This window comes from Camelina sativa, chromosome 3 (assembly GCF_030686135.1).
Source record: "Camelina sativa cultivar CO46 ecotype springtype chromosome 3, ASM3068613v1".
Classification (NCBI taxonomy): domain Eukaryota; kingdom Viridiplantae; phylum Streptophyta; class Magnoliopsida; order Brassicales; family Brassicaceae; genus Camelina; species Camelina sativa.
Window position 1 is genome coordinate 11811768 of NC_141882.1, and position 24748 is coordinate 11836515.

Below are 24748 nucleotides of genomic sequence, written 5' to 3' on the forward strand. Positions count from 1 at the left end.
TTATAGTTTAGGGAAAGTCTTGCTTTATTTCATCGGGAAGTTTGTTAAACGAGTAAAAATATTTATGGGCAGATATTAGGGATTAAACTATATGAGTTTTGTGTTTAACTCAATAAACTTTGTGCTTTATATAGACATTTCGTACATTATAAAAGTGAAAGTGATAAAAAACACATAATAGCTCTTCCGGAAGGTAAGAATATGACAGCAGCATTAAAGACTTCACAATTATATACTAATATACAAGTACAACGTATGTGAAAGAAAAAGCATGTAGGGATTAGACCAAAATGAATCATGTAAATCAATCGGAGTGCATAGTGTATATGTATTATTCAGTAATTTGTTCGAATTGATAGAAAACTCAAAACTTGTTATATGTTTTCACCATCTACAAAACCATATGTATGGTTTACTTTTAGGCAGCCACTATAGACATCTTAAATAGCAAAAGTATTCGGTTTTGTAAATTTGTGGTTCAGTCCGGTTATATAGAGTATTTATGTATATATATATATACGTGAAAACAATCGGGTGGGGGTCACATGCAGTTCAGAGAAAGAGCAGAACAGTCCCCACGTCGTCTGTAGTTTGGGTCCTCGGGCTGTGGGGATGCCAAACATCATCATGCATGCCCAACTCTCTTTTTTATTATTTTTCTCTTTCTTTTTGGGATTTTATTATACCCATTTTAGGGTTTTCTTTTGTATATTCATGTCTTCCTACAACCATCGATCGAATATATAAACCACATTTTTCCCTTTGAATATAAAAGAAAAAAAAAAGAATAGATGCTTTACTAATTTCTACTCTTACTTTATTTCTCCAACATCATTTCTTTATTATTAGCCTTTCATTCTCTCTTCACGCTCCCTTTTATGGTTTCCTTTTAGTTTGATTCAACTTCCCATCATGCATGTATACATATTATATTCTATGTGCAATTCCAAGTAATCTATCTTATTATTGACATTTTGACAGATATTGTCATCATATTCCTCTCCACTCTCTGCCCATTCCACTTGCCTCATTTCTAATCTAAAGGATATATTTTATTTTTTATTTTTTAAACAAGACACTCATGCAACCTTTCTCTGTATCTGCATATATGTAATTAAGTGCAACTCAAGTACTACTCCTACATATATATATAATATATATATATATATATAACAATCTTACAAAAATAAACAAGATGCACGTACCTTTATTTTACACATTACTAGCATACAAACCATCAATCGCTAGATAGGTGTAAGGTGTCGCAGTAAAAAAACGGATATATTATTAGATACATATATTAATCTGAAACAAACTAGCTAGTAGCCTAGTACTAATGTTTTTTTTTTCCTTGTCAAGCTGAACTAGTACTACAATATATCACATTGGTGTATAATTTACTTTAATTTCCATAATTCTATACATAGAAGAAATTTTACTTATAGAGTAATTATAACTAGTATAACATCTATTAGCGCCTCGATGTTCTCAAATTCTTTTGCTAGGGTTGATAGTTGCTACACATGATTAAGTTATGATGCTATTTCGTAAGACTTTAATGAAAAGATAAAGTTGTAAGACTGATGAAAATATTTTAGGAAATGAGTGATTTTTATAGAAAACAAAAAGAAAATTGTAATGATCGTAATTGAAGATTAAATTAGTTGACGATCATTACAAAAAAGAATGGAACATATATATGATCGATCTTTTTACATGTATGCGATGGTTTGATTAAAAGGTAAATTAACGTGAACTTCTGTGCGTTAAAAGTTAACCAATAACATGTGCTTTTCTTACCTTTTCAGTAAACTTTGCACAAAATATTCATGATTTGTACTGTAGTTTTTGTAACAATTAAATTATAACAGAATTTCTAAAAGAGTCTATAAGATATATAATCTCTATTTTATGACAAAAGAAATTATACGAACAATAATTAATATAGTAAATAATAACATAATTATGTTCTAAAACATCCGTATAGTGTGAATAATTAAATTTGATTTGAGAGCAAATATCCTTGAAAATTTCCACTTCTACGAATATAAAAAGAGGGAAAAAAAACTTGAAGAGATAAAAATAGCTAGAAAAAATACTAACAGTCTCATTAAAAAGGCACGCAATTAGGGCTAAAAATAAACTTTTTAAGGATATTAATAATTAAATTTCCCATAAAACAAAATAATAACTTTGGCTGTCAATTATTTTTTGTCCTCGGAACATGGCCTTAAAAAAGCGATTAGCTGGATCGAACACACCCCATTTCATCCTTTTCCTTGCATAGGCATACCTTTCGTCCTTTTAAAGACAATAAAACGCAAATAAACTTTTACAGAAATAACTAATATTGTTTATTCATTTTGAGTAAGAAAAAGAAAAAGTGTAGTCCTAAATTATATAAACTTTTACATTACGTATATATGATCTCTACGTACATGAAAAAAAGAAATTCATAATTTCAGATATTTTTTATTGAAACAAATCTGACAGACAGAGAGACCATCACACCCCTCTATCTTACATTCCCACAAGCTTCCAAACAAAGAGAATTAATGGAAAGTAAGATTTGCAAAGGAATCATTCTCTTCCTCGTCCTCTCTCACTCACAACCCTACGCATATAAAATAATTGAAATAAAATGTATACATACTACTCCATATATTAAATAAATAAAAATAAATAAATAATCAAAACCCTTATCTTCTTCATGAGAATCATTTCCTCTCCACAAAACCATGCCTTCTCAAAGCCCCTCTTCTCACTTTTCAATAATCGATCCCTTCATATATGGCTCATGCTGAGATCATATGACCAATAAATATGGTTCCTCTTGAATCCTCACTGCTTTTTGGCGGTTTCACCGACGCGATGATGATGAGAGAAACAACTATAAACAATCAAGATTCTAGCGGGGAAGATACATGCTCCGTCTCCGATCCAACAGCAGCTTCTACTGAGTCTTATTATAACATGTTTTCTTCCTCTCTGGTGAAAGACGTCGGAGCCGCCGCAAAGAACGATGCCGTTTGTTCTATTAATGTAGAAGGTAAAGATAAATCTTGGCTCCGCTTAGGTATAGGCCCTGAGGAGAACAACCATAACACGGGGTCGTATAAGCTTCAACGTTGTTGTAGCAAAAACGGAAGTGAAAGAGAGACGTCGTTAGAGCTCAGCTTGTTCTCCTCCTCCCTAGCCACGGGAGGAGCCATTAGTAGTAGCGTAGAGTACTCACAGCCGCAACCACCGCAGCCGCCATATCGGTGTGATCAGTTACTAACGATGCGTGGACCGTCGATGGTTTACAATCAACAACTAATTCGGCCTCAAACGTTATTTAATCGAGGCTTTTCGTTTCCATCGTCAAAGCCGTGGATACCTCAATATACGGCACCGTTTAGACCGTCATCATTGAGTGACCGTGACGTCACAAACAATAATAGTGCTACAAGGAGTTGTTGTGTGGATGAAGGAGGAGGAGCTGGACCAAGTTCCGAGTTTAGGGTTCTTGATCCTCCAAGAAGACCACATTCTGGTCTTTGGTTTCTCCTTCAAGCTTCACAATTTCAGTAATTATTCTCTAATCCTTTCTGATCAGTTCGATTGTATTCATATATTAGTAGGTGTGTATATATATTTTATGACATTGGATATGTAACGCAGGGAAAAGGAACCGTTCTTGCCTCAAGTAAGCAAAAGCTACTTGAGAATCAAGTAAGTATATTTTGGTATGCGTTATTAAACTTTATTTGTTTAAGGGAGTTACGTACTAACTATTACTTCTGTTAATTATATTCTGATTGTCAAATTTTGTTCTTAATTTGCATGGATAAGGGATGGGAGAATCACAGTTAGATTGCTAATTAAGTACCTCATGAAGAAGCTTCAATTGGATAGCGAAACTGAGGTAAATATCTAAACCGATCAACTCTTTTATTTATATAAGTTTTGGGCTACAAAATGATAATGACATTGGAACAAAATCCCCAACTTATTAGGTCACAAGTCTGATGTAATGGTGTCGTAACTTTTCTAACTTATATAGTTCAGTTTAGGTCTTAGCTAAAGATATTCAAATTGTAGTAATACAATTGAGTGAAAACCACTTTCTGAATCTTGATAGCAACATGACATCCTTAATTAGGTGCAAACCTAATTAACTAATACTCGTGAATAACCTAGGTTCGGATTTATGAACCTGATTCCTTCATCACATAATTAATTGATTTGAGACGAATTACTTTTTTTCTTGGGCTTATAATAATTTATCAAAGGAAAAAAAATCTAAGCAACTTTCTCTAATCAGAAATTTGATCAACCAAAAAGTCAGTCTCTATCGCATATGAAAATTAAACGTAACAAAAATCATAATGGTTAATTAGGTTACTGATTGATCGTTTCTCGAAGTACCCACCACCTTATCAATAATTATTATCACTATTGTTGTTATTATATAAAGAATTCTCATAGGAAACTGGAAAACGAGAGGGGAACTATAACTGGCTATTTCATTAGCTTCAGGCCATAATATAGTTATATTAACAATAATTTATAATAATGTTATTTCTAGAGAAACAAGTCTGAGTCACCAGGCATGCTTGCTTTGAGAATAGTAGAAACCAGGCCAGAAAAGAATTAAAAGATATCTAAATCCCAACTTAAAAAGCTTACATGCGTATGTGTGTGTAGATGCTCTCGTTAATCGGAATATATAATTATCTAAGTAAATTTCATGTTCCTGGACTCTAGATAGGCTCACAAATACATGTTCATGCCATATATGAACTCTTGTGCCCTACTAAGAATCATTTGCATGTATATACAGACTATGTAAGTACACACACGGTGCTTTCAATCGATTAATTAATAGATTAGCGCTCGCTAATTTTACTAAACGCATGCATGATTCCATTCTACATGAGTAACATTTTCTAAAATAATGGCTAATAACCGACAAATATTTTAAAAACATTGGTTATGTATTTGACGTCTAAACATCCTTTTAGACGTCGGATAGACGGGATAAGTCATTTAGTTGTGTTACTTGTCGATGTCTTCTTCATGGTCGAGATTAGCAATCAATATCTACTAAGCAAACATAAATATCATAGTTTGATAAGTACATAAGTTTTAGTTTGAAACAAAAAAAAAGTCTTAGCCTCAGTTGTTGAGTTCAATTTGTAAACAAAAATAATCTTACAAAAAAAACAAAACAGAAATTGTTTTAATTAGCTCGATATGAAGGTGACGAATTTAACATATTTTTTTACAGAGTGAGAGAGAATAATGGACCAAAAAATCTAAATACTTTGGTAATAGAGAAACCCTAAAATTAAAACATGAGTTTTATCTCACAAATAATAAAAATTAACTATGAAGAATTTGGATTTCTTATAAAGTATATACATAAACATATATAACCATGTTTTTCCGTTTATCTTTTATAAATAAAAAATATCGTTTTTCGTTTTATGCTTAAGTTCTCATGTTTTTGCTTACTTTCGTGAGTATGTCGTCACGAATATATTGATATTTGGTCCGACTAAATTAATGCATTGTTAGCCTATAACGTTTTATATTGATACTTTAACTATATAGCACCATGATAGACAAACAGATAGGTGACATATTAACAATTCAAATAATCATTTGATGAAAAACGTGATTTGAAAGCATTGCATGCATGGCTAAGTTTGACTTTTCCGTAGAGCCAAAAAAATTGTATTTCCCACTCAAAAGCATATAAAAGTTTCTCTAATTAATCTTTGGATAATTTCACACTTTTCCTAGTTAAATTAGTTGATGCTCCATTTAAAAGTCAATCCAAATTAGAAATTAACTATTATAGTGTAAAAATGTATTATATTCAGTGATGCACTGATGCTGATTATGTGTTTTCTACTTTTGCTTAGGAATCGGTTTTAATAAATATATACATACACAAATACACAATTTCTCATTGATCATTTACACCATTTTCTATACGACAACTATAATACAAAGATTACTTTGAGATTTCCCGTTAATAAAAAGGTGGAAACTAAGAATTTTTCCCATTAATTGAATGGAAACAGTTCACACATCCAAATAAAATTTAAAGGTGAAAATTATATAGCCTCCCTAGTCCCTATAGAAGAGAGAGTATGTGCTATGAATCAAAAAAAAAAGTGAAGTAATGGTAACTATGTTATTGGCTCAAAATAGGACATGCCATATCCAAATTTTCGTAGAGTGGAACTTATGTAATGGTGTAAAAAAGGAAAATATAATTAACCTAACCTTGTCGTCATGCTTATGCTTGCTAAGGTCAGCTATTCTCTTACTTTCTCGTCAAATATAGTAGCGAAGAGCATGGGCATTGGTGAGAGACAAATTTTGGTCCCTCAAATATAATAATTTTATTTTCAGAGTTTCTTAAGTTTGGTATGACCATTGGTGTCCCTCAGAGTTGGTCCCCTGGAAAAAGTAATAATATTTTAAATTTAAAAAATTAGTTATTTAAATGAATAAGTAAAAACATATTAAAGTTTTAATTATAATTAAAAATATAACATTGACATTAAAAACATAAGAAAATTACAAAGTTACAAAAACTTGAAAAAAAAAACAGAACATACAATAAACTATTAAAAGTAAAAAACATAAACCATACAAACATCAAAAATAAAAACAAACTTTTTTTCCTCTGCATAGAATTTTTTTATTAATCTTCATTATTTGTAGGATGTCCAAAATTAGTCCAAATATGTTCAATCAAATCTTTTTTTAATTGGTCATGGACTTGTTTATCCCGCATATTTGTTCGACGAGTAATCGTACTGCTCATATTTGAATCCAAACTGGCGGCACCGACGGTATATGTTTGATCCACATCTTCTCCGTGTTGAAATTCAGAAACAATGTTTCGGAAACTGTATGTCTCTCGTTCATCCTCGACAATCATATTATGGAGTATTATGCATGCTCTCATAACATTTGCTATTTTGTATTTATCCCATAAAGGAGATGGATTTTTAACAGCTTCTTGTTTTTTAGAGAATAGAGAATTTTTCATACCTTGTGGAAGCCGGATAGATTGTATTAAAGTGGCCCATTTTGGATAAATACCATCCGTGAGATAGTACCCCAAATTGTACTCCCTTCCATTGACAAAGAAGTTGACCTTCGGAGCTTTACCGTTAAGAACGTCATCAAAAAAATTTGATCGATCCAGAATATTAAGATCATTCATAGTACCTGGAGCTCCAAAAAAAGCATGCCATATCCAGAGGTCATAGGAAGCTACCGCCTCCAACACGATTGTAGGTTTTCCGGTTGATCGTGAATACATCCCTTTCCAAGCTGTTGGACAATTCTTCCACCCCCAATGCATACAGTCAATGCTCCCAACCATCCCGGGAAATCCACGTTTTTCATTTTCATAGAGTAGTCTTTCTAGGTCGTCTGGTCTGGGACGTCTTAGATATTCATCGCCAAACAAGTTGATTATTGCAGCGGTAAACTCGTGCAAACATTTTCGAGCTGTTGAAGCACCAATTCGTACATACTCGTCAACTGTGTCGGACGCAATACCATATGCCAATTGACGAATTGCTGCAGTATATTTTTGTATAGGTGATAGACTAGCCCGTCCGGTTGCATCCTGGGATTGATGGAAATACTCGACTTCAGTAGAGAGATGTTGCACAATACGCATGAACAATGGCCTGTGCATGCGAAACTGGCGACGAAATAAATAGTCCGGGTATGTTGGAGTATCACTGAAATAATCATTCCAAAGATTATTATGGCCTTCTTCCCGTTTTCTCTCAATAAAAATCCGTTTCTTTGGCTCGACTGGTTCTTGAATGATAGTAGAATTTTCTAGAAAATTATCAAAATAAGCATCAAAATAACCATCAAAATCATCGACACCATCTCTTTGGTAGTGGTAATGGTTTGATGAAGATGACATTTTTTCAAGGAAAAAGTGAAAAGATCTTAGTTTGAGTATAGAAAAAGAGTATAGAAAAAGAGTAAACAATATAAAAAGATATGGTTTTGCATCATCAAGAAAGGAAGAATATATAGAGTAAATGAAATGAGAATATATGTGATACCCGTGATTGTTTAATTTACTAGCATGTGACACATCTAAACAAATGACTATTTTGCTTGTGAGTATTGATGAATGACTATACAAAAAAACCTGACATACAAGCTTATAAGTTCAGAAAATAGTCACGGGTAATGATAGGCATACAAGCGTACAAGTTCATAGGGATACAAGTTCAGAACCAGTTGTATTTAGACATCACCACAATTACCAGTAAAGCAACAACAATAACTGTTGAGAAAACCATCATTTCAAAACAATTACTAAACTTATTTCTGCTCTTCCCTAGATCAAACACTATTTTCTCTAACTGGGCTATTTTCTGCTCGGTTTCATTACGGATGTGTGAGTCGTAGTCACTGGCGAATGCAATGCTATCTACCTTCTCCGTCAGCAGTTCACATTGTCTGCTCAGTTCTCTCATCTCCTCCATGACTGCTGCATCCCACCACTTGTGAATATGCATCTCTCCATCATCAACATTCCAACATGTGAAGAACCTCCATGAACATATAAAACATCGCAAATCAATACAACCACAGGTTAAAACATTGGAAATCACTTAATAATATGGCAATGTTAAACCACTTACCTTCTGTTCTCGCTTGAGGATAGAATAGGCTGACCACCACAGTAGCATACCTTGGGGAATCCGAACTCAACCTCAGGTTGGGGAGGGTATTGAGTCGCCTGAGTATCGAGTAAGTTACTCTCAGCCTCTATTTCCCTCTGCTCAGTGTCCTGCGAATATATAACATACTCCTCTGAGGAATCAGGCTGAGAGTAGCTGTAGTCATGGCCCATCAGATACTAAACCTGGAAACACATACATTTAACAAAAAGAACACATAATTTACATTTAACAAAAAGAACACATAATTTATAGATAACAAAGAGAACACATACATTTATAGATAACAAAGAGAACACATACATTTATAGATAACAAAGAGAACACATACATTTATAGATAACAAAGAGAACACAAAATTTAACACTGAAACAGAAATTCAAACTTAATCTACTAAATTAGGAAATACAAAGTTGCTTCTTAAGTCAATACATCAATTTGCAAAATACTGTGCCACTATCTTATCCTTTATAAGTTGATCAGCTGCACTAAGTGGCTCCGGTTTGGCAAGAAGTGTGTCTAGTATGCCAAGCTTCTGTAGCTTCTCCTTTTCAGCCATATCCACCCTCTTGACTTCCCACATGCTCGTGTACTCAGCAAGAGCCTTTCCCTGAGAGTTCTTCCTGTCAGCCTTCACAGCCTTGATACCTTGAGGCCTTATCTCAGAGTCTTGTTCTGTGTTGGTTGCCTCGGATTGATCAGCTGCACCAACTGGTTTCCTCTTTGTTCTGACTGAAGGTGAGGGGGTGTTAATCGCGTTTTGGTTAAGGAATTTCTGCTCAAACCTTAACAAACACCAGCAATGCTCCATTGTAAACTTCGTCTTATAGTCAGAGAAGTAGATGTCGTGAGCCACCTTCAGCACATCGTTCTTAGAGTGTCCACTACTGTTGGATCTCTCTGCAGCTGCATAAGCCCCACAGAACTTGTTTGTGGACTCATTGATCTTGAACCACCTCTGCTTACAGTTGATGTTCACACCCTGTTCACCATTGGCTATCGCATGAGGAGACTCTGCGTAGTATTTTTGAACCCTTTGCCAAAAGCTTACTCCCTTTTGTTGATTTGCAATGATCGGGTCCTTTGAAGTGTTCAGCCACGCACTTATTAGTATTTCATCGTCAGCCGGATTCCATTTCTTCCTATCCTTCTTGACAGGTGTCTCTTGAGAAAGAGGTTCATCATGGGATTGTTGAGAGCTCCAAGTAGGTATTTCATAAGCACCGTCTTGGTTAAGAGCTTCTCCTTGACTGTTGAGAAGCTCTAAATAACTAGAAGACGACTGACAGAATGTATTGTAAGAAGTCATAGGAAGACGAGTTTAAGATGATGAGAAAAAGAGTGTACGAAAGAGGAAAAGAGTGTACCAAAGAGGAAAAGAGTTTAAGAAGATGAGGAAAAGAGTGTAGCATAGAGAAATAGAAGTTTAAGATGAGGAACATAAGTCGTTCTCAAAGAAAACGACTTGGAAGATGAAAGATACAGAAGATACATAGAAGATGATGGAGAAAAATTGAAGGCTGGTTGGTGTTTAAAAGAGCACATCGTTCTCAAGTAATAACTTAACAATCATAATGACCTATCCACCAACTACCTAAGTCTAATCACAATTTATGACAACTTATAAAAAACCAAAGCATTATACTAGCAAGCTGTTCACCACTAATATTCGCTCCCTTTTATCATACTTCAATCATCAACTACACTATCCTTTATACTAGCAAGCTGTTGACCAATCATATTAACTTGTTTATCAAATCAATTTATGATACCACAACAAAGACCACTACAAACACCACTACAAAAACCACTAAAAAAACCACTACAGAGACAACAACAACGACCACTACAAAGACAACCACAGCAATTACAAAACCGAGTCCACCAAACAACAATATATGGACATGTCTGTAGCTAAAGGAATCGATTATTTACCTCTTACTCGATGATTGTTGCTACTGCCTCCCGTTATGTGTGGCTTTCTCCAGGTGACGCTGAGGAAACTCATGAAAAACAAACAATTGCAAGGTTATACTCGATTTAGCATAAAAGAATCCACATAATCAATACAAACTAACAACAATCTTAACAGACAAAGTCATAAACTCGGACAGTCAACTAGCTAAACCCATAAACATAAACCAAAAACCTAATTATAACAAAAAATTGACACACTCAACCATCGATACCAAAAAAATAATCCAATACCCTAAATCGAAACAAAAATCAGAGAGATCATATATCTAAAAACACATAGTAAACTAACCAAACAAATTCCCGAAACCCTAAATCGCGAAAGGAACATAAACCCTAAATCGAATCCCACAAAAAATTTCTCAAATCTATCGAATCCCACATATAATTGCCCTAACCTATCGAATCCCACAAACAATTTCCCTATTCTATCGAATCCCCCAAACAATTTCCCTTTACCCTAAATAAAAAAAAAATCATAAAACCCTAAATCGAGATTCCATCAAAATCGTTCTTCAATTTACAACACATACCTCTTACAATTGGATATCTTGGAAGATGATACACTAAGTGAGGCCTTCGCGTTGCAAATCTTCACTTTGATGGAGGCGATCCAAAGTTTTTGATTAATCGCTGTCGCGATACAGAGAGAGTAAAGAGAGAGAGTGCGAAAGATAAAATGAATTGATCCGTCGAGTTTTTTTTCCTTTCACCCTACAAATAAAACAACATCCTATTATAGGATGACACGTGTCCTGAGGGACGCATATAAATTGTCCCGTTTTTAGGAACGTTTCTTTGTATAATATATGATTTCGATTTAAATCAATCGTTTTAATTAAGTGGGACGGACGAAAGACGGTGCGATGCAGATGCTCTAAGATATTAGGGGGCTTGTGTAAAATGTCGCATCACAATCCCAGTGGGGCACTTTCATGAATATTGAAATAACTTGATCATCTCCTCACCAACCAACTACGTTCCTACAATAGAACTCAAGTAATGTTTTTCTCAATAAATAAATCAAAACACTAGCTTTGAACGCTTGACGGTTCAACAACAAAATGATACAAAACTTTGTCATCAGCATATAATTCAACTAGAATATACAAAAATGACGCATATAAGCAAAGCAAGTATATTGCCGGCGTGCATGGAAACATGATTTGAGGTGCGACCAATATTTATTTTATTAAAAAGAATTCTAAAAGTAAAACAAGAAAATATTTAGCCTACAAATAGTTTAAGATGATCCTTCCTCAAGCTAACCAGATTTTGGTTCATCTTATTTTTCAGTGAACTTTTAAAATTGTTATTTCCACTTCATATCTTTGGCGTCAAGTCTAGGGAAAGGGGAATTTTAGGGTAAGGCATACTTTACATATACTTATAACGAAGACTACAAGCCTCAGTTTTTTTCAATGTAAACGATATAAAACATATAACTATAAGTGTAGACCATGTAAAGTTTTCAAACCCAACAGGCTATATATATCTAACCGGTAAATTTTTATTACATGCATATGTTTCTTATATATAAAATAAAAGTATAATAAATAAAATTCGAACTATAGGTTAAAAGATACAGTTTATAGAGCAAAACATTAAAACACTAGACCACTCTTACTTAACTATAATCATATATATGCTAAAATCAATGTTAACTGTCCAAAACCAGACCACTCTTTACTTTAACCTTTAGCATCTCATGTCATACGCACGAGTAGAAATGTATATGGATAGTGATGTGATTTTTTTAATTCTAATTTTGGTTTGTCTGATGGAAACAGGTAGAAATAAGATGCAGAGGACAACAATTATCGCCGTTGTTGACGATGCAGCATGTAAGAGATACCATATGGACTTCCAAATCATCATCATCTCCCTCTTTCACTTTGCCTCGGGACTCATCAACTACTGATCATATCATGATTTTGCATTATGGTAGGACTGCTTAGTTATTAAATATTTATTTTGATAGTTTTTTTTTTCCCTTTTTTGCGCCAAGTCTTAACATTTCTCGATCATCATATTGTATACATACGATCGAATTTTAATTATTTACACCCTCTCTTTTTGATTGGGTTTTCGATCTAATTTGATATATTCTCCTTTTTTTCAAATGTTATTATTACTTTGATTTATAGCGCATATTATCCCATTGTAGGGAAATGGTGTCGTACGAGCCAACCAAGTGGTCTCTGACCACTGACCTATAAGCCCTAGACACGCCCTTACCCTTATTACTTTAGGTTTTCCTATATTTTGTTTGGTTTTGTTATCATGATTACTTGATTTAGTGTGTTTTTCTATATACTTTTAAACATCTCTACGTTTTAGCTAGAGGGCATGAGAAAGTGGTCTATTATTTGCTCTCTTTTTCTCTTTATCCTTCTTCAATTAAACACTTATAGTTAAATGGCTGCCATAGATTAAGAGAATGACTTTTTTTTTGTGGATTATAAATTATAGATGCTATATATGTTCTAAGAAGACTTGAACTGATGAGTCCCATGGTCATTGATGGACACACAAGCTGCTCCCTGACATAGCTTAGTGTTTGTGTTTGTAAGAAGTGTATAGTTCCCATAAACCGAACCGGTCCATTCTGAATGTTCATATTTTTCTCTCTATATATTCTATCAAATTGAACCGAATCCGAACCAAACAAACAAACAAACCGAACCGAATCTAAATTTTATCTGAAGAAAACAAAAACATTAATGGGCTTTAAAAACCAAGTCAACGTTTCTAATGGGTTTTTAAAAAGGCCTCTCAAATTATTTTCTGTTAGAGAGTATCTTCTTCATCTCCTTCTGAGAGATTCCGATCTGTTTTAGTTTCTTCTTCTTCTTCTTCTTCTCCGACTCTCTTACGTAATGTCGTGATATGTTCAATAAGCTTTCTTCAATGGCGTATGGTTCTTTCGGCGTCTCATCAAAAGCTTTAGTCTTCTGCCGTCCTTGCTATGGCTCCTTTAGAGATCTACCTTTCTCCCTCCGAGCGTCTACAGTTTCGTCTCCCGCTCTTTTTTCCCCCAATTTTTGAAATTCTGTGAATTCAACTTCCATCTTCTTTGGTTTTCACCTTCAACTTCGTGTCTAACAACGACCTTTAAATGGGAATTTAACAGATTGGGCATTGCGGATGTGTTGGAGCTATCGCCGCACCTAGAAATGTAGTGAAACCACGCAAGGAAGAGAGCCGTGGTAGTTACCATTTTCAGTTCAATTCGAGAAAAAAAAAAAGCTGCGATTTTTATGCTAACGAAGTGGGAAATTTTGTTTTTGGGTATGTAAAAAAAAACGATTGAAGATTTTAGTGGAGCAAGGAAGAGTAATAAGGATAAATCGATGCCGTGGAAGAAGATGGATGCTAATGAATTTGGTATTCAAAGGTCAATGATCCCAGATTCTACTCGGATGGTTCTCAATAAACTCAAGAAGAAAGGTTTGCTTTTTTACCCTCTCTTAGTTAGGCTTCTGAGTGGATTTAGTAGCTTTTATTGGATTTGGAATGAGGACTGACTTTAATTGGGTTTTGTTTTGAACTGTGCCTTACGATTTGTGTGTTTTGGTAGCTTTAATATAAAGTGTGCGAACCCTCATTAGCTCTTGAGATGGCTTCAACTCTGGTTTTATTTTTATGGAGTAATCTATGGGGGACATTGGCTCTAGGCTTTCTTCAGAGAACTTGAACTTTAGGCCAGATCCTGAAATGTGCTTATTTGGTATGATGTTTCAGGATTTCAAGTTTACCTAGTTGGAGGTTGTGTTCGGGATCTTATTCTAGATAGAATCCCCAAGGATTTTGATGTTATCACTACAGCCGAACTAAAGGAGGTTTAAATCAGCTTTATGGAACTACACATTAGTCTTTTTTTTTTATTATGAACCCAATCTTCTTCCTTGACACATTTAAAGTTTTTAATCATTACTGTGTGTATAGGTACGGAAAGTATTTCCCAGCTGTCAAATTGTTGGAAGACGATTTCCCATTTGTCATGTTTATGTTGATGACATTATCATAGAGGTTTGTTCAGCATCTTACTCATTTTACTTGCGTTTCATATCTTTTTATCAGTTTAGTACACTATAACTTAATAGAGGGTTCTTTGATTAGAGGCTGCTGTTCACAGTTTCTTTCTCATACTGTTCCCTAATGAATATGAATTTCTGTCAGAAGGAACACTATTTCTTATCTCTCTTTCTCTCCTAAAAGGTTTGATGGAGTGCTTACCTTTAACAGGTGTCAAGTTTTAGTACTTCAGCAAGGACTGGTAAAGCGCCCAATAAAAACTTGAGGAAGCCTGCGGGCTGCAATGAGCGTGATTATATCCGTTGGAAGAATTGCTTACAGCGTGATTTTACAGTCAACGGGTAGGCAGTACCTCTCTACCTGTGATTCACATTTATTTGTGATTAGATATCCATATGCAGCATTCTTGAACAAGCATATTTTCGATTTCTCAGGTTGATGTTTGATCCATCGGAGAATGTAGTGTATGATTATATAGGAGGAGTTGAAGATTTAAGGAATTCTAAAGTAGGTTTTGCAATTTAAGCTATCATGCTTTATAGAAATCAACTGACATGTGAATGAACTGGTATCAGTCCTAATCCGTCAAAGTTTGCTATGTAGGTGAGAACAGTATCTGCGGCGAAGCTTTCATTTGTCGAAGATACAGGTCGGTTGCAGATGCAATGTGTAATTCATTGATATGAAATTTATCTGTTTGAAAAGGCTTCAAAAGGTAACCGTGTTCACTTTACAGCTCGCATTTTACGTGCAATTAGGATTGCAGCGAGGTTAGGATTCAGCTTGACCAAAGACGTTGCTATTTCTGTGAAGGAGCTTTCTTCTTCATTGCTGAGACTTGACCCTGTATATCTCATTCCCTTCTCTTGTTCTCCCTCCTGTTCGTTTTTTTTGTTAGCTTAGGACTAATCATTTTCTCTTGTCTTCTGATAATTCTGCAGTCAAGGATTCGTATGGAAATCAATTATATGCTGGCGTATGGGTCTGCAGAAGCTTCTTTACGCTTATTATGGAGATTTGGGCTCATGGAAATTCTTCTACCTATCCAGGTATGGTGAAATATTCTCTAGTAGTGTGGCATTTCCTCGGAATCCCATTCTTCACATCTAAATAACTTATCTGTTCGCAGGCATCTTATCTTGTTTCCCAAGGGTTTCGGAGGCGTGATGGAAGGTCCAACATGCTTCTGGTACATATTATTTTGCGTTCTCAGTTAGGGTGTAGTACTAGTAACACGAAAAAGTGAATTTATGGCAATATAGCGCTAATGGATTAAACCTTTCTGTTGTAGTCGTTATTTCGCAACCTTGACCGACTTGTAGCACCTGATCGTCCATGCCACGAGTTCCTCTGGTGAGAAATCTCCTTCGGTGCATCTATCTCATCTATCTTAGTAATTGGTTTTGCCAAGTTAACAATATCCGGGACTAATAACCTCAGGATTGGGATCTTAGCATTCCACAAAGCATTGGTTGATAAGCCTCGGGATCCCACGGTAGTAGCTTGCTTCTGTCTTGCCATCTACAGTGAACTATCTTTAGCAGAAGCCATCAAAATTGCAAGGAGCAACTCTAAACCGCACAACTCAAACTTCCGAGAACTGTCCGGTCATGAGAAAGACATTATTGACTCAGACAGTAAACTAGCGCAGCAGGTCTTGAACTTAGCAGAGTCTATAAGATCAGCTGCACGTAAACTGAATGATCGAGATTACATAGCTAACGCAATGAGCCAATACCCGCAAGCACCGGACTCTGATATGGTACACACACATTTCAGTAAACAATAGCATCTACTGAAATGTTTCATGTTGTTCATTGGGATTACTGATTGGTTTTCTCAGGTTTTCATGTCAAGACCTGTGTTGGAGAGAGTGGAGAAAATGTTTGGAAATGTAAGAAGCAAGGGAAGCCAAGAGACAGATGGTGTCCCAAGTTTAGAGCGTAGGATAGATTACAAGTCTCTTGCTCTTGGAGACTTTCACGAAACACGTCGTGTATTTGCTAGGATTGTATTTGATACCGTTTACCCTCCAACTTAATAACCTCACCAATTTTTTTCTTTCATAATCGTTGTAAGAAATTATATCTTCAAATTTTGTAGTGTTGGTTATAAGATCTTTAAAGTTAACTGTCAATTTTATCTCTTCAAATTTGTAGTATTGACAGTAAAATTTATATTGTCTAATTTTTATGCGAAGTGTGCTTATGAAGATAAGAAGCATACGATGCTAATAGAGACACTGTTGGAGCCGACGTGGATAAGGGGTTGGGGACCTTGGGGCGAACATGCTGACATGGTGGATGGATAGTGGACTAGTCGTTTGAGCTTTAGAACTTTTTTTGTTTACGTGGAAACTTTCAAAACATGTCCATGATATCTAAAAATAAATGTACTTGCATTCACAGATAGATAATGAGTTAAATCTTTTTTTTTTTTTTTTTTTTTTTTTTTTTTTTTTTTTTTTTGTGTGAGCATCTAAGTCATGAATAGATTATGCATGATGTGTTCATAGAGTATATCTTATTCAAAAGTGGGTTAGGCTTCCATAAATGATAAAACATGGACGACGGACTATAGATAAGAATCGCTAATATTTTAATGTCAAAATGTGCACTTATTATCTTTTGACGTAAATGAGAAAATCTAGTAAGTTCGCAGTCCATCGTAAGCATATCTTGAGAGTGACATGAGTCGAACGAACCTAATAAGCCAGCGCCCAGCGGTTTCACAAAATTCCAAACCATGTAGTGTCACCACTTGCTTCTAAGGAAATTTACAGGTTCAAGTACTTGATTGGTTTCCCATCAATTGATAAATCTAGATAACGTTATTTGCAAGATGTACTTCTTGATGGATCCCATATTACAATGATAGTTGCAAATCCCAAATTGTTTATTGTCCTCAGGAAACTGATTACTTTAAGAGACTTTAAAGGTTATAATGTTTTTTTTTTGTTTTGTCATTTTGTCATTTTGTAATTTTAGTTTGTGTTTTTAAAATATACTCTTTAAGATTTATGCAGAAAAAAAGTTAGGCGTATATTATGATATATGCAGATCCTGATGAATCTGTATGAATGGCAGATTGTGACTTGTGAGATCTTTTTAAAGTGATTGCTTTAGGACGGACATTCACAAATAGATGATAGAAAAATGAAAAATAAAAGTTTCCACTAACTTTATCAATAGACAAATGAAAAAGCTGCGGCTAGCTTTATGCAATCGCACCTAGCTCTTTTGCCAAAACACAGTTTTTGATTTATTAAGTGATCTGCGGTTCTAGTATTCAATCTACAGTTCTATCCTCATTTTGGATCGCTTAAATCACAAAAATTGTAAATGGTCTAGTTCATGTGTCGGTCAACTCGTTTTGCTTACGTTGACAAAATTATAAATTTCCTTTTTTGAAGAGAAAAAGGGTCAAAATGTGAACTATGGCCATCCGTTGTGATAGATCTAAACTATGTAAATCTCTAAACGTAATAGGCTGTGCAAATTCATACACTAAACTAAGTAAATCTCTAAACGTAACAAACAAATTAAGAGGCTTAAAAACCAACATTAACCGTTACACAGTTTGTAAATTTACTGAATCAGATGACACCAACAAACAACGTGCAACTTTATCTATGAAACCTAACTAGTTGATTAAATTAGAGAATCATAAAATGATTAGCGAAAGAAGAAGGTGGAGGATGATTGGCGCGAAATCAAGAAAAGGAAAAAAAGCTTCAAAGAAAGAGAGAAGGAGCACACAAGTTTTTTTGATTGGACAAAGAAAGAGAACACAAATAAAAAGCCTATCCACAATCCACTTCTCATCCTTCTCCTCTTCTAGTACCAATACCAACGAACCTTCCCCTTTTCCTCTGTCGGTTCCTCTTCTTTTTATTTTATACTACTAAAAGATTTTGGAATTTACTAAAAAGTTTTAATTTTTAATCTTCATAAAAGAACGAACACCTGCTCAATCAAAATTCACAGTCTTCAATCTCGCTAAAGGCGAAACCTTTCTCTACTTATCTGATTCGTCTCTTCAAACCCAGTTCAAGTTCTAGAGGCTTTTGTAAAACGAGGTTTGGATTTTTCTATTTCTTGTATTACATTTTTGTTTCTTCTTTTTTTTTTTTTTTTTTTTTGGATTGTAATGTAGTAGAGTTCTACAAATCTAGTTGTGAATTGCTATCGTTTATTTGGGTAATCGCTGGTTTTTTTTTTTTTTTTTGATTTAAGATGACACACTCGAATGCAACAGTTTCTGGGTTACTTATTTGATTTTTTTTTTTTTTTTTTTTTTTTTTTTTTTAACAAGAGATTCAAATCGCTTGTTTTTGTATTTGATCTCGGTTCAAATTGAAGACATTGAGTCTTTGCGTGCTTTTTCTCCTAAAGTTTTTTCTTGCAATGGGATTATAATACCCAAATTAGAGTTTACAGATTATAAAAAGTTCGCAATTTGGATATAACTGTGTTGTTTACCTACCATATGGTTAGGATTATGTATTGTTATATACACCTTTTTTGGTATAGTTTGATTGATTGAATGTGTTGCAGATTTTGATGTCAATTTTGGATCTTTGCTCAATTTGTTAACAACATCTCTCTGATACTAGGTGTATGTAGTAAGTTTGATTTTAGCAAGCTCCCATGTCTGCTAAGGTTTCGTCTAGCTTGCATCAATCCATGGACGTTGATGAAAGGAGCATTTCATCTGGCTATGCCAAGCCTCCTTGGATTTTCAAAGGAAGGCAAGATAAACTCTACTTTTTTTTTTTTTTTTTTTTGTAGCTTTTCTAAGATTTTTCTCAAGCCTTCTTCTAGTATCAGATTCATCTTGTGAAGGCTGAGACTATATGTGCTGAATTTGCATTCCATTGTGCTTTCAGTGCGTTGTACCAAATTCATCTTGTGAAGGCTGCGACAGCTCGAGCATTCATCCCCAAGGAGTTTCGACTAGTTGAAGCTTTTGGGTAAAAGCATCTCCTGAAACTTGTTGCTGCTTCTTCAAACTGCTTTGACCATTATTGTTTCTTATATGCTTGTCAGATACACTCTTGGTGGGTTTTTCCTTGCTAGCTACGATGATAGCCCCGCTGGTGCCTTTGATGAGGTCTCTTCTTTTCCTTCCTCTTCCCCCTACTTACTCAAACTTATCATCCTAACAACATCCTTTGATCGATTCTCTTGCTTTTTTATGTTGCTTTTGCTCAGCTTGTCATAATTGCAGGGATTGTATGGAACCCTCCTACATCATGCGCGTATGTTTTTGTCTCCCCTTCTTGCACTAGTATAACCATTCTTTAGTAAAGCTTTAGGTGGCCAAGTTGGGGAATATTCTGTTAAATAGATTCTTACATTATCAACTGGAATAAATATCTCGTTTATATTTCAGATGGGCTGCGAGGGTGCTTGTGAACAGCGATGAGGCTTGTCATCATGGACGCAAGGTAGGTGGGTCTACGTTGTTTCTTTGCTCTCTAATAATGGAATGAAGAGAGATTAGAGAGTAATAATGCATTATTATATGACATGGTGGTGTTACAGGAAGTAGGACTCCCAAGCCAAGTTGCAAGATTTTCAAAAGTTAGTGTCACTTTGGTCTTTAAAGTTGATTTAGCTTTTAATAATTACTGTTTCTTTTTAACTACCAATTGAGGAAAACAATATTACTTCTGTCTTCTCAAAGTGGAGGCATTGCAATTATTAACTACAAAAAGTATTCTTCCTAAAATCTTGGAAAATGGGATGAAACATGTGTCTTGGTTGAACTTCTTTTACGTACTGTGTTGAGTAAAAGTGATTTTTGTGGTTGGGAACAGAAGATCACTGCAGTTCCAAAGCGAAAAAGGAACAGAGCTTTTGGTTTCTTGGACACATTTGGGTTGGGAACTACTCTGGCTCATCCTGAGGATTTGGTGGAGGTTAAAGTTAGTGAAGTTGCTGCTGCTGCTTCTGCAGATATCTGTAACATCCAAATTAGATCAGACGGTAAGTTCTTCGTTACTTGGCCTAACTTAACTTAAGATTCTACGTAGAATGCTCCGAAAAAACTGATGTCATGTTTTGATATCTAAGTATGGTTTCAAACTGACCAACTCAAATTTAGAGACCAAAGTCGGAAACTGGATGGGACCTGCAATCAAAATGGCTCTCCCGAGTTTTAGGTAAAAGTTTGCTTCTTTTGATTGTTTCTTATAAGAGACTTGGCTTGTAAGCTCATCAAGAATGTCAAATACTGACAGTGGCAATACAAAGTACAACTCAAACCTGCTCAAATACTCATGCCACCTCCACTGCAGGTGTTATTACTGCTTCCACTTTAGAACAATCAATCAATAGAATTGCGACGAACACTTGTTAAAAGGAATTTGTATTGAATTTTGCAGGGTGAGGCCGGTGAGACCTGCAGTTGTATCAGGAGCTTTGGAAGATGAGACAGAAATTTTGTCAGAATGTAAACAGACATCACAAGGGATGCTTGAAAATGAAAGGCGGTTAAGCATAGCTGTGATGCTATCGAAACCAATTATAGCTCTTCAGTTCAAATGCTTAACAATGCAAGTAGAAGCTCCTGTTGTAATCTACCCTTCAAAGTAAACACAACACTCAAATTCCAAGAACATACAACTTCCTCCTTCCTACAAGGTTTACATCTTTACAAATACAAATCTTTCAGCATTTTGGATTCTTCTTTTTCTGCCGATTGAATAAAGCCATTCTTAGGATAAGCCTTTTGCCAAAATCTAATTTTTTATACTTACATAACTCATAAGCTCAACACATCCTGGTAAATATCAGAATTCTTCAGGAAGAGGATGACCGCCCAGGAACGCCTTGAACAGCACAAGTGATCTCTCAGGCTGTGAGAATGGGACCTCGTGTGAGGCTCCTCGCACCGTTGCAAATGACAAGACATTCCCATAGACTTGAGTCCACCCGCCAACCTGAAACACCAAATGCAATGTGTTATTTTTTTTTCATCGTTCTTTTTGTACTATAAGAGAATATGTTGCTTCTTTACCTGTTGTCCTGCAAACCAGACTCGATAAGGCACACTTGTACTCAGTCCCAATTGTTTGGCCAATCTGCTTACTAAGGTTCTACTTCCGGTCAAAGGGATCACAGAATCTTGATCTCCACTGTTCTTGCAAGAAAACACCCACCAATTAAATCATGAAGACAAGTAATGTTTAATAGAGACTTTGATATATTACCTGTAGACAAGAACTGGAACTCCAGCTCTAACAAGGCTCCCTACGATATTAATCGTTGGTTTTTCCACATCAAGCAATTGGTAATCAAGCACACTGTCATAATCAAAGAGAAAACCAAAAACAAAAACCATTTTTGGTCAATGACTACTAAACATTAATTGCAGTCATCTGCAAACTGGTGAAGAAGAAAAGGATTACTTACTTGCTGCAAACTGTCCATTCACGTACTCCAACGAGCCGCGCGTGAAGAGCTCCTTGGACATCTCTTCGGTTTAGATAGTTCACGGTCTCATCTTCGACACAGACATCCACAGATTCTCCCACTTGCTGTTCATTCCAAAGAATCAACAAAGTTCATTAACACAAGAGTCACAGAGAAAATAACAAAGCTCAAATATATTTATGTTTGTGTTGTGACTCACGTTAGGGCTTACTACTTTGGATTGAGATAGGACAGAGGGAATGCAGACATCAAGAGTAACATCATATTTGTCGACAAATCGACTTGTCTCAGTGCTAACTTGACTCATCACTTTAGAACATATACTAGACATTGACCCTCTATAGTACTCACTCACATAGCGCGAGTAGTTACAATAAGAAGTGAACATTTTGTAAGTGGAATCTGATATCAAGCCATGAGACCAGAAGTACTCAGCCCGCGAATTGAAGTCAGTAGCAAACTCCAGAACCGGATTGCCAATCTAAAAAAGCCGGATTAAAAACATATAACCATATTGGAATGACAAAACATATACATAAACATATTATGACTTACAGCAATTCCTCTGAGATTGAACAAATGGTGCTTCTTGTTGTACTGCATCATAAGCTGAGCTAACTGGGGAACATAATGGCCTACATTTGCATTGAAACATTAGCTACGAAACTTCACAACTAAAGAGCTTGAAGTGATTAGAATAAAAGAGGGAACATTACCAGCATAGCTTTCACCGGTGATGAAGAGACTTCGATTGAGATAATGAGGGAATTTGAGGAACCATCTTTGCAAGAACACAAGGTTGTCTCTAGCTGAAGTGGCAAACCAAAACAAAAGACAAAAAGAGAGTATGAGAAGTTAAAAGACAAAACAGAAAGAAACAAGAAGAAGAGAATAATAATCTCAGATGTGATCTGCACAAAAGGTCGAATTCTTTTGTTCTTTATTTTTGTCAGAGTCTGAGACACAAAACAAAGAAACAAAAGCTGAATATTTTACTAGTATTTTGGAAAAAATATAAATAATATTCTACTTTTTTTTTGTTTCCTGTAAAAAGAAGAACAAAACAAAAGAAATGACATTCACAGGTCACAGTAACACCATCATCATAACAAAGAAGCCAGAGCTTTTAAAAAGATGTCTTTTTTATTTTATTTCTGGTGGTTACAAAATCGTACTTTTGATTTGTTTTTTTTCTGTTGTTGCTGAATTTAGAAAAAGGAAGAAAAAAAAAAGACAGAAAAGTATGCAAAGTCTAAATCAATAGATGCAGCAAAGCACAGTTCCTCATATAATCATTTATTCTCAAAAACAAGAAACTAAATTTAGATTAAGAAATAAAAGAAAGGGTTTAAGGGAGAAGAAGACTAACCAGTGATCTTATCGTTGACACCCTCATAAGAAGAACTCTGAGTTGAATAAGAGAATCCAACTCCAACAGGTGTCTCCAGATACAACATATTAGCCTCTGCAACCACAACCAAACAAAAATTTAAAAATCAAGACTTTATAAAAAGTTTGAAATGTTGAAGAACAAAGACTTAATTCTAATTTAGTTACCTTGGTTCCAGCTATGTAGATTCTTGACCAAGATTGGTCCTTTGGGTCTAAAAGGTCCGTTCTCTGAGAATGCACCAACACCCAAAGATGAACATCCTGGTCCTGCATTTACACTCACATTTATCTTTTTTTTTTCTATGTACTGTCTCTATATAATGTAAATTTGGTGGTTGAGAGAGAGTGAAGATTTGTAACAAACCTCCATTGAGCCAGAGGACGAGAGGCTTAGAGGTTGGATCAGTTTCAGCCTCGGCGAAGTAGTAAAACATAGCCCTCTGTTTCTTGTCGTCCACAGTGACATAACCGGAGTATTGCTGGAAACCGACTTGGGGTTGACCGGGTAAACTGGTGACCCGATCGAAGGAGTGGGACAGAACACTGGAAGAGCTAAGAAAGATAATTAGGGCAAAAGAGATTGTTAGCCATTGGAGAGGAGGAGACATGATGTCACTTCTTCTTGGTGGTTTGTTTGGTTTGAGAAGAAGGAAGATGACTTTGGTCTTTGTTTTCCCACTTGCTGCTCTGTACATTTATATCAAGATTCACCTTTTTTCTTATGTATTTTTTTTTTTTTAAGTTTTAACATATGGGTGTTATTGGTAACATTTTACCACATAGGTAACTTATGTATACACCAGTGCGGTAAAAATTAGCGGTATACTACCAAATAATCTGTTTGTTGTATACTTACTTTGCCTTGAGTTATTTTTCCCCACTTTATTTTCCACAACAACAAAAAATAGATTTCCGCTTTTATAGTTTAGAGTTAATTTGGTAAATAGTAATTAAAAATTGAGGTTCGTTTGAACTTAGTTATTTATTTATATAGGTAGATACCTCATTTTAAATTTTCTCCTACAATCTATATATATATATATATATTTTTTTTTTTTTGAATTGAATGTTAAATTTATTCAAACTCAAAGATTCTGTAGACATGCTTTAGAAATGTGTGTTGAAATAAAATTAGACAAGAGTAGTGTTGAAAAAACTAGACGATTTGTGAAGGTGTCT

The 24748-nt window shown here is 35.0% G+C and overlaps 6 protein-coding genes across 17 annotated transcripts; 3 read left to right on the forward strand and 3 right to left on the reverse strand.

Moving 5' to 3' along the window:
- Positions 1-2549: 2549 nt before the first annotated feature.
- Positions 2550-12816, forward strand: LOC104776858 (uncharacterized). Its single transcript, XM_087503260.1, has 4 exons — positions 2550-3569; positions 3664-3714; positions 3835-3907; positions 12491-12816. The coding sequence occupies exons 1-4, from the start codon at positions 2824-2826 to the stop codon at positions 12656-12658; spliced, it is 1038 nt and encodes a 345-aa protein (XP_087359386.1). The 5' UTR covers positions 2550-2823; the 3' UTR covers positions 12659-12816.
- On the reverse strand, positions 6405-7954 carry LOC147946811 (uncharacterized). Its single transcript, XM_087496621.1, has 2 exons — positions 7125-7954; positions 6405-6456 (listed from the first exon to the last, which is right to left on the reverse strand). The coding sequence occupies exons 1-2, from the start codon at positions 7952-7954 to the stop codon at positions 6405-6407; spliced, it is 882 nt and encodes a 293-aa protein (XP_087352747.1).
- On the reverse strand, positions 9011-10605 carry LOC109130490 (glutathione S-transferase T3-like). The gene has a single exon (XM_019240075.2). It carries the CDS (start codon positions 10033-10035, stop codon positions 9160-9162), a length of 876 nt encoding a protein of 291 aa, XP_019095620.2. The 5' UTR covers positions 10036-10605; the 3' UTR covers positions 9011-9159.
- A 673-nt stretch (positions 12817-13489) lies between the features above and the next one.
- LOC104776859 (uncharacterized) lies at positions 13490-16875 on the forward strand. 2 transcript variants are annotated; one of them, XM_010501000.3, is made up of 14 exons: positions 13490-13712; positions 13834-13909; positions 14016-14150; positions 14445-14542; positions 14649-14732; positions 14949-15079; positions 15173-15245; positions 15342-15387; positions 15475-15584; positions 15680-15787; positions 15868-15927; positions 16030-16091; positions 16179-16500; positions 16582-16875. In XM_010501000.3, the coding sequence occupies exons 1-14, from the start codon at positions 13590-13592 to the stop codon at positions 16777-16779; spliced, it is 1626 nt and encodes a 541-aa protein (XP_010499302.1). In that variant the 5' UTR covers positions 13490-13589; the 3' UTR covers positions 16780-16875. The 2 variants fall into 2 exon arrangements, with proteins under 2 accessions (XP_010499302.1, XP_010499303.1); XM_010501001.3 differs by lacking the exon at positions 15868-15927 and having other exon boundaries at positions 13493-13712.
- A 1520-nt stretch (positions 16876-18395) lies between these two features.
- On the forward strand, positions 18396-21855 carry LOC104776861 (protein NEOXANTHIN-DEFICIENT 1). 10 transcript variants are annotated; one of them, XR_015591728.1, is made up of 12 exons: positions 18396-18816; positions 19354-19488; positions 19627-19710; positions 19787-19850; positions 19952-19998; positions 20133-20191; positions 20285-20323; positions 20560-20728; positions 20816-20904; positions 20983-21039; positions 21127-21385; positions 21539-21855. XR_015591728.1 is itself a non-coding variant. In XM_010501005.3 (12 exons), exons 2-11 carry the CDS (start codon positions 19388-19390, stop codon positions 21335-21337), a joined length of 885 nt encoding a protein of 294 aa, XP_010499307.1. In that variant the 5' UTR covers positions 18399-18816; positions 19354-19387; the 3' UTR covers positions 21338-21385; positions 21539-21855. The 10 variants fall into 10 exon arrangements, 4 of the variants coding, with proteins under 4 accessions (XP_010499307.1, XP_010499309.1, XP_010499310.1 ...); XR_015591725.1 differs by having other exon boundaries at positions 20847-20904; XR_015591731.1 differs by having other exon boundaries at positions 20563-20728.
- Positions 20342-24329, reverse strand: LOC104776860 (serine carboxypeptidase-like 45). Of its 2 annotated transcripts, XR_015591711.1 has the most exons (12): positions 23934-24258; positions 23735-23836; positions 23547-23642; positions 22894-22986; positions 22733-22812; positions 22377-22658; positions 22157-22281; positions 21955-22047; positions 21762-21879; positions 21502-21684; positions 20833-21143; positions 20342-20702 (listed from the first exon to the last, which is right to left on the reverse strand). XR_015591711.1 is itself a non-coding variant. In XM_010501003.3 (10 exons), the coding sequence occupies exons 1-10, from the start codon at positions 24262-24264 to the stop codon at positions 21535-21537; spliced, it is 1470 nt and encodes a 489-aa protein (XP_010499305.1). In that variant the 5' UTR covers positions 24265-24329; the 3' UTR covers positions 21219-21534. The 2 variants fall into 2 exon arrangements, 1 of the variants encoding a protein (XP_010499305.1); XM_010501003.3 differs by lacking the exons at positions 20342-20702; positions 20833-21143 and having other exon boundaries at positions 21219-21684; positions 23934-24329.
- Positions 24330-24748: the final 419 nt, after the last annotated feature.

Excerpts from the sequence above, each read along its gene's own strand:
- LOC147946811 (XM_087496621.1), bottom strand. The coding sequence starts at position 7,954 with ATGTCATCTTCATCAAACCATTACCACTACCAAAGAGATGGTGTCGAT. Across the intron at positions 6,457-7,124 it reads GGAAGGGAGTACAATTTGGG|GGGACCAACTCTGAGGGACA; the intron begins GTACTATCTCAC and ends TACTTTTTCCAG.
- LOC104776861 (XM_010501005.3), top strand. The coding sequence starts at position 19,388 with ATGTCTGCTAAGGTTTCGTCTAGCTTGCATCAATCCATGGACGTTGAT. Across the intron at positions 19,711-19,786 it reads CGACTAGTTGAAGCTTTTGG|ATACACTCTTGGTGGGTTTT; the intron begins GTAAAAGCATCT and ends TATGCTTGTCAG. Across the intron at positions 19,999-20,132 it reads AACCCTCCTACATCATGCGC|ATGGGCTGCGAGGGTGCTTG; the intron begins GTATGTTTTTGT and ends TTTATATTTCAG.
- LOC109130490 (XM_019240075.2), bottom strand. The coding sequence starts at position 10,035 with ATGACTTCTTACAATACATTCTGTCAGTCGTCTTCTAGTTATTTAGAG.
- LOC104776858 (XM_087503260.1), top strand. The coding sequence starts at position 2,824 with ATGGTTCCTCTTGAATCCTCACTGCTTTTTGGCGGTTTCACCGACGCG. Across the intron at positions 3,570-3,663 it reads CTTCAAGCTTCACAATTTCA|GGAAAAGGAACCGTTCTTGC; the intron begins GTAATTATTCTC and ends TATGTAACGCAG. Across the intron at positions 3,715-3,834 it reads AAAAGCTACTTGAGAATCAA|GGATGGGAGAATCACAGTTA; the intron begins GTAAGTATATTT and ends TGCATGGATAAG.
- LOC104776860 (XM_010501003.3), bottom strand. The coding sequence starts at position 24,264 with ATGTACAGAGCAGCAAGTGGGAAAACAAAGACCAAAGTCATCTTCCTT. Across the intron at positions 23,643-23,734 it reads TCTACATAGCTGGAACCAAG|AGGCTAATATGTTGTATCTG; the intron begins GTAACTAAATTA and ends TTGTGGTTGCAG. Across the intron at positions 22,282-22,376 it reads CCAAAGTAGTAAGCCCTAAC|CAAGTGGGAGAATCTGTGGA; the intron begins GTGAGTCACAAC and ends TGGAATGAACAG.
- LOC104776859 (XM_010501000.3), top strand. The coding sequence starts at position 13,590 with ATGTTCAATAAGCTTTCTTCAATGGCGTATGGTTCTTTCGGCGTCTCA. Across the intron at positions 15,928-16,029 it reads GAAGGTCCAACATGCTTCTG|TCGTTATTTCGCAACCTTGA; the intron begins GTACATATTATT and ends TTTCTGTTGTAG. Across the intron at positions 16,501-16,581 it reads AAGCACCGGACTCTGATATG|GTTTTCATGTCAAGACCTGT; the intron begins GTACACACACAT and ends TGGTTTTCTCAG.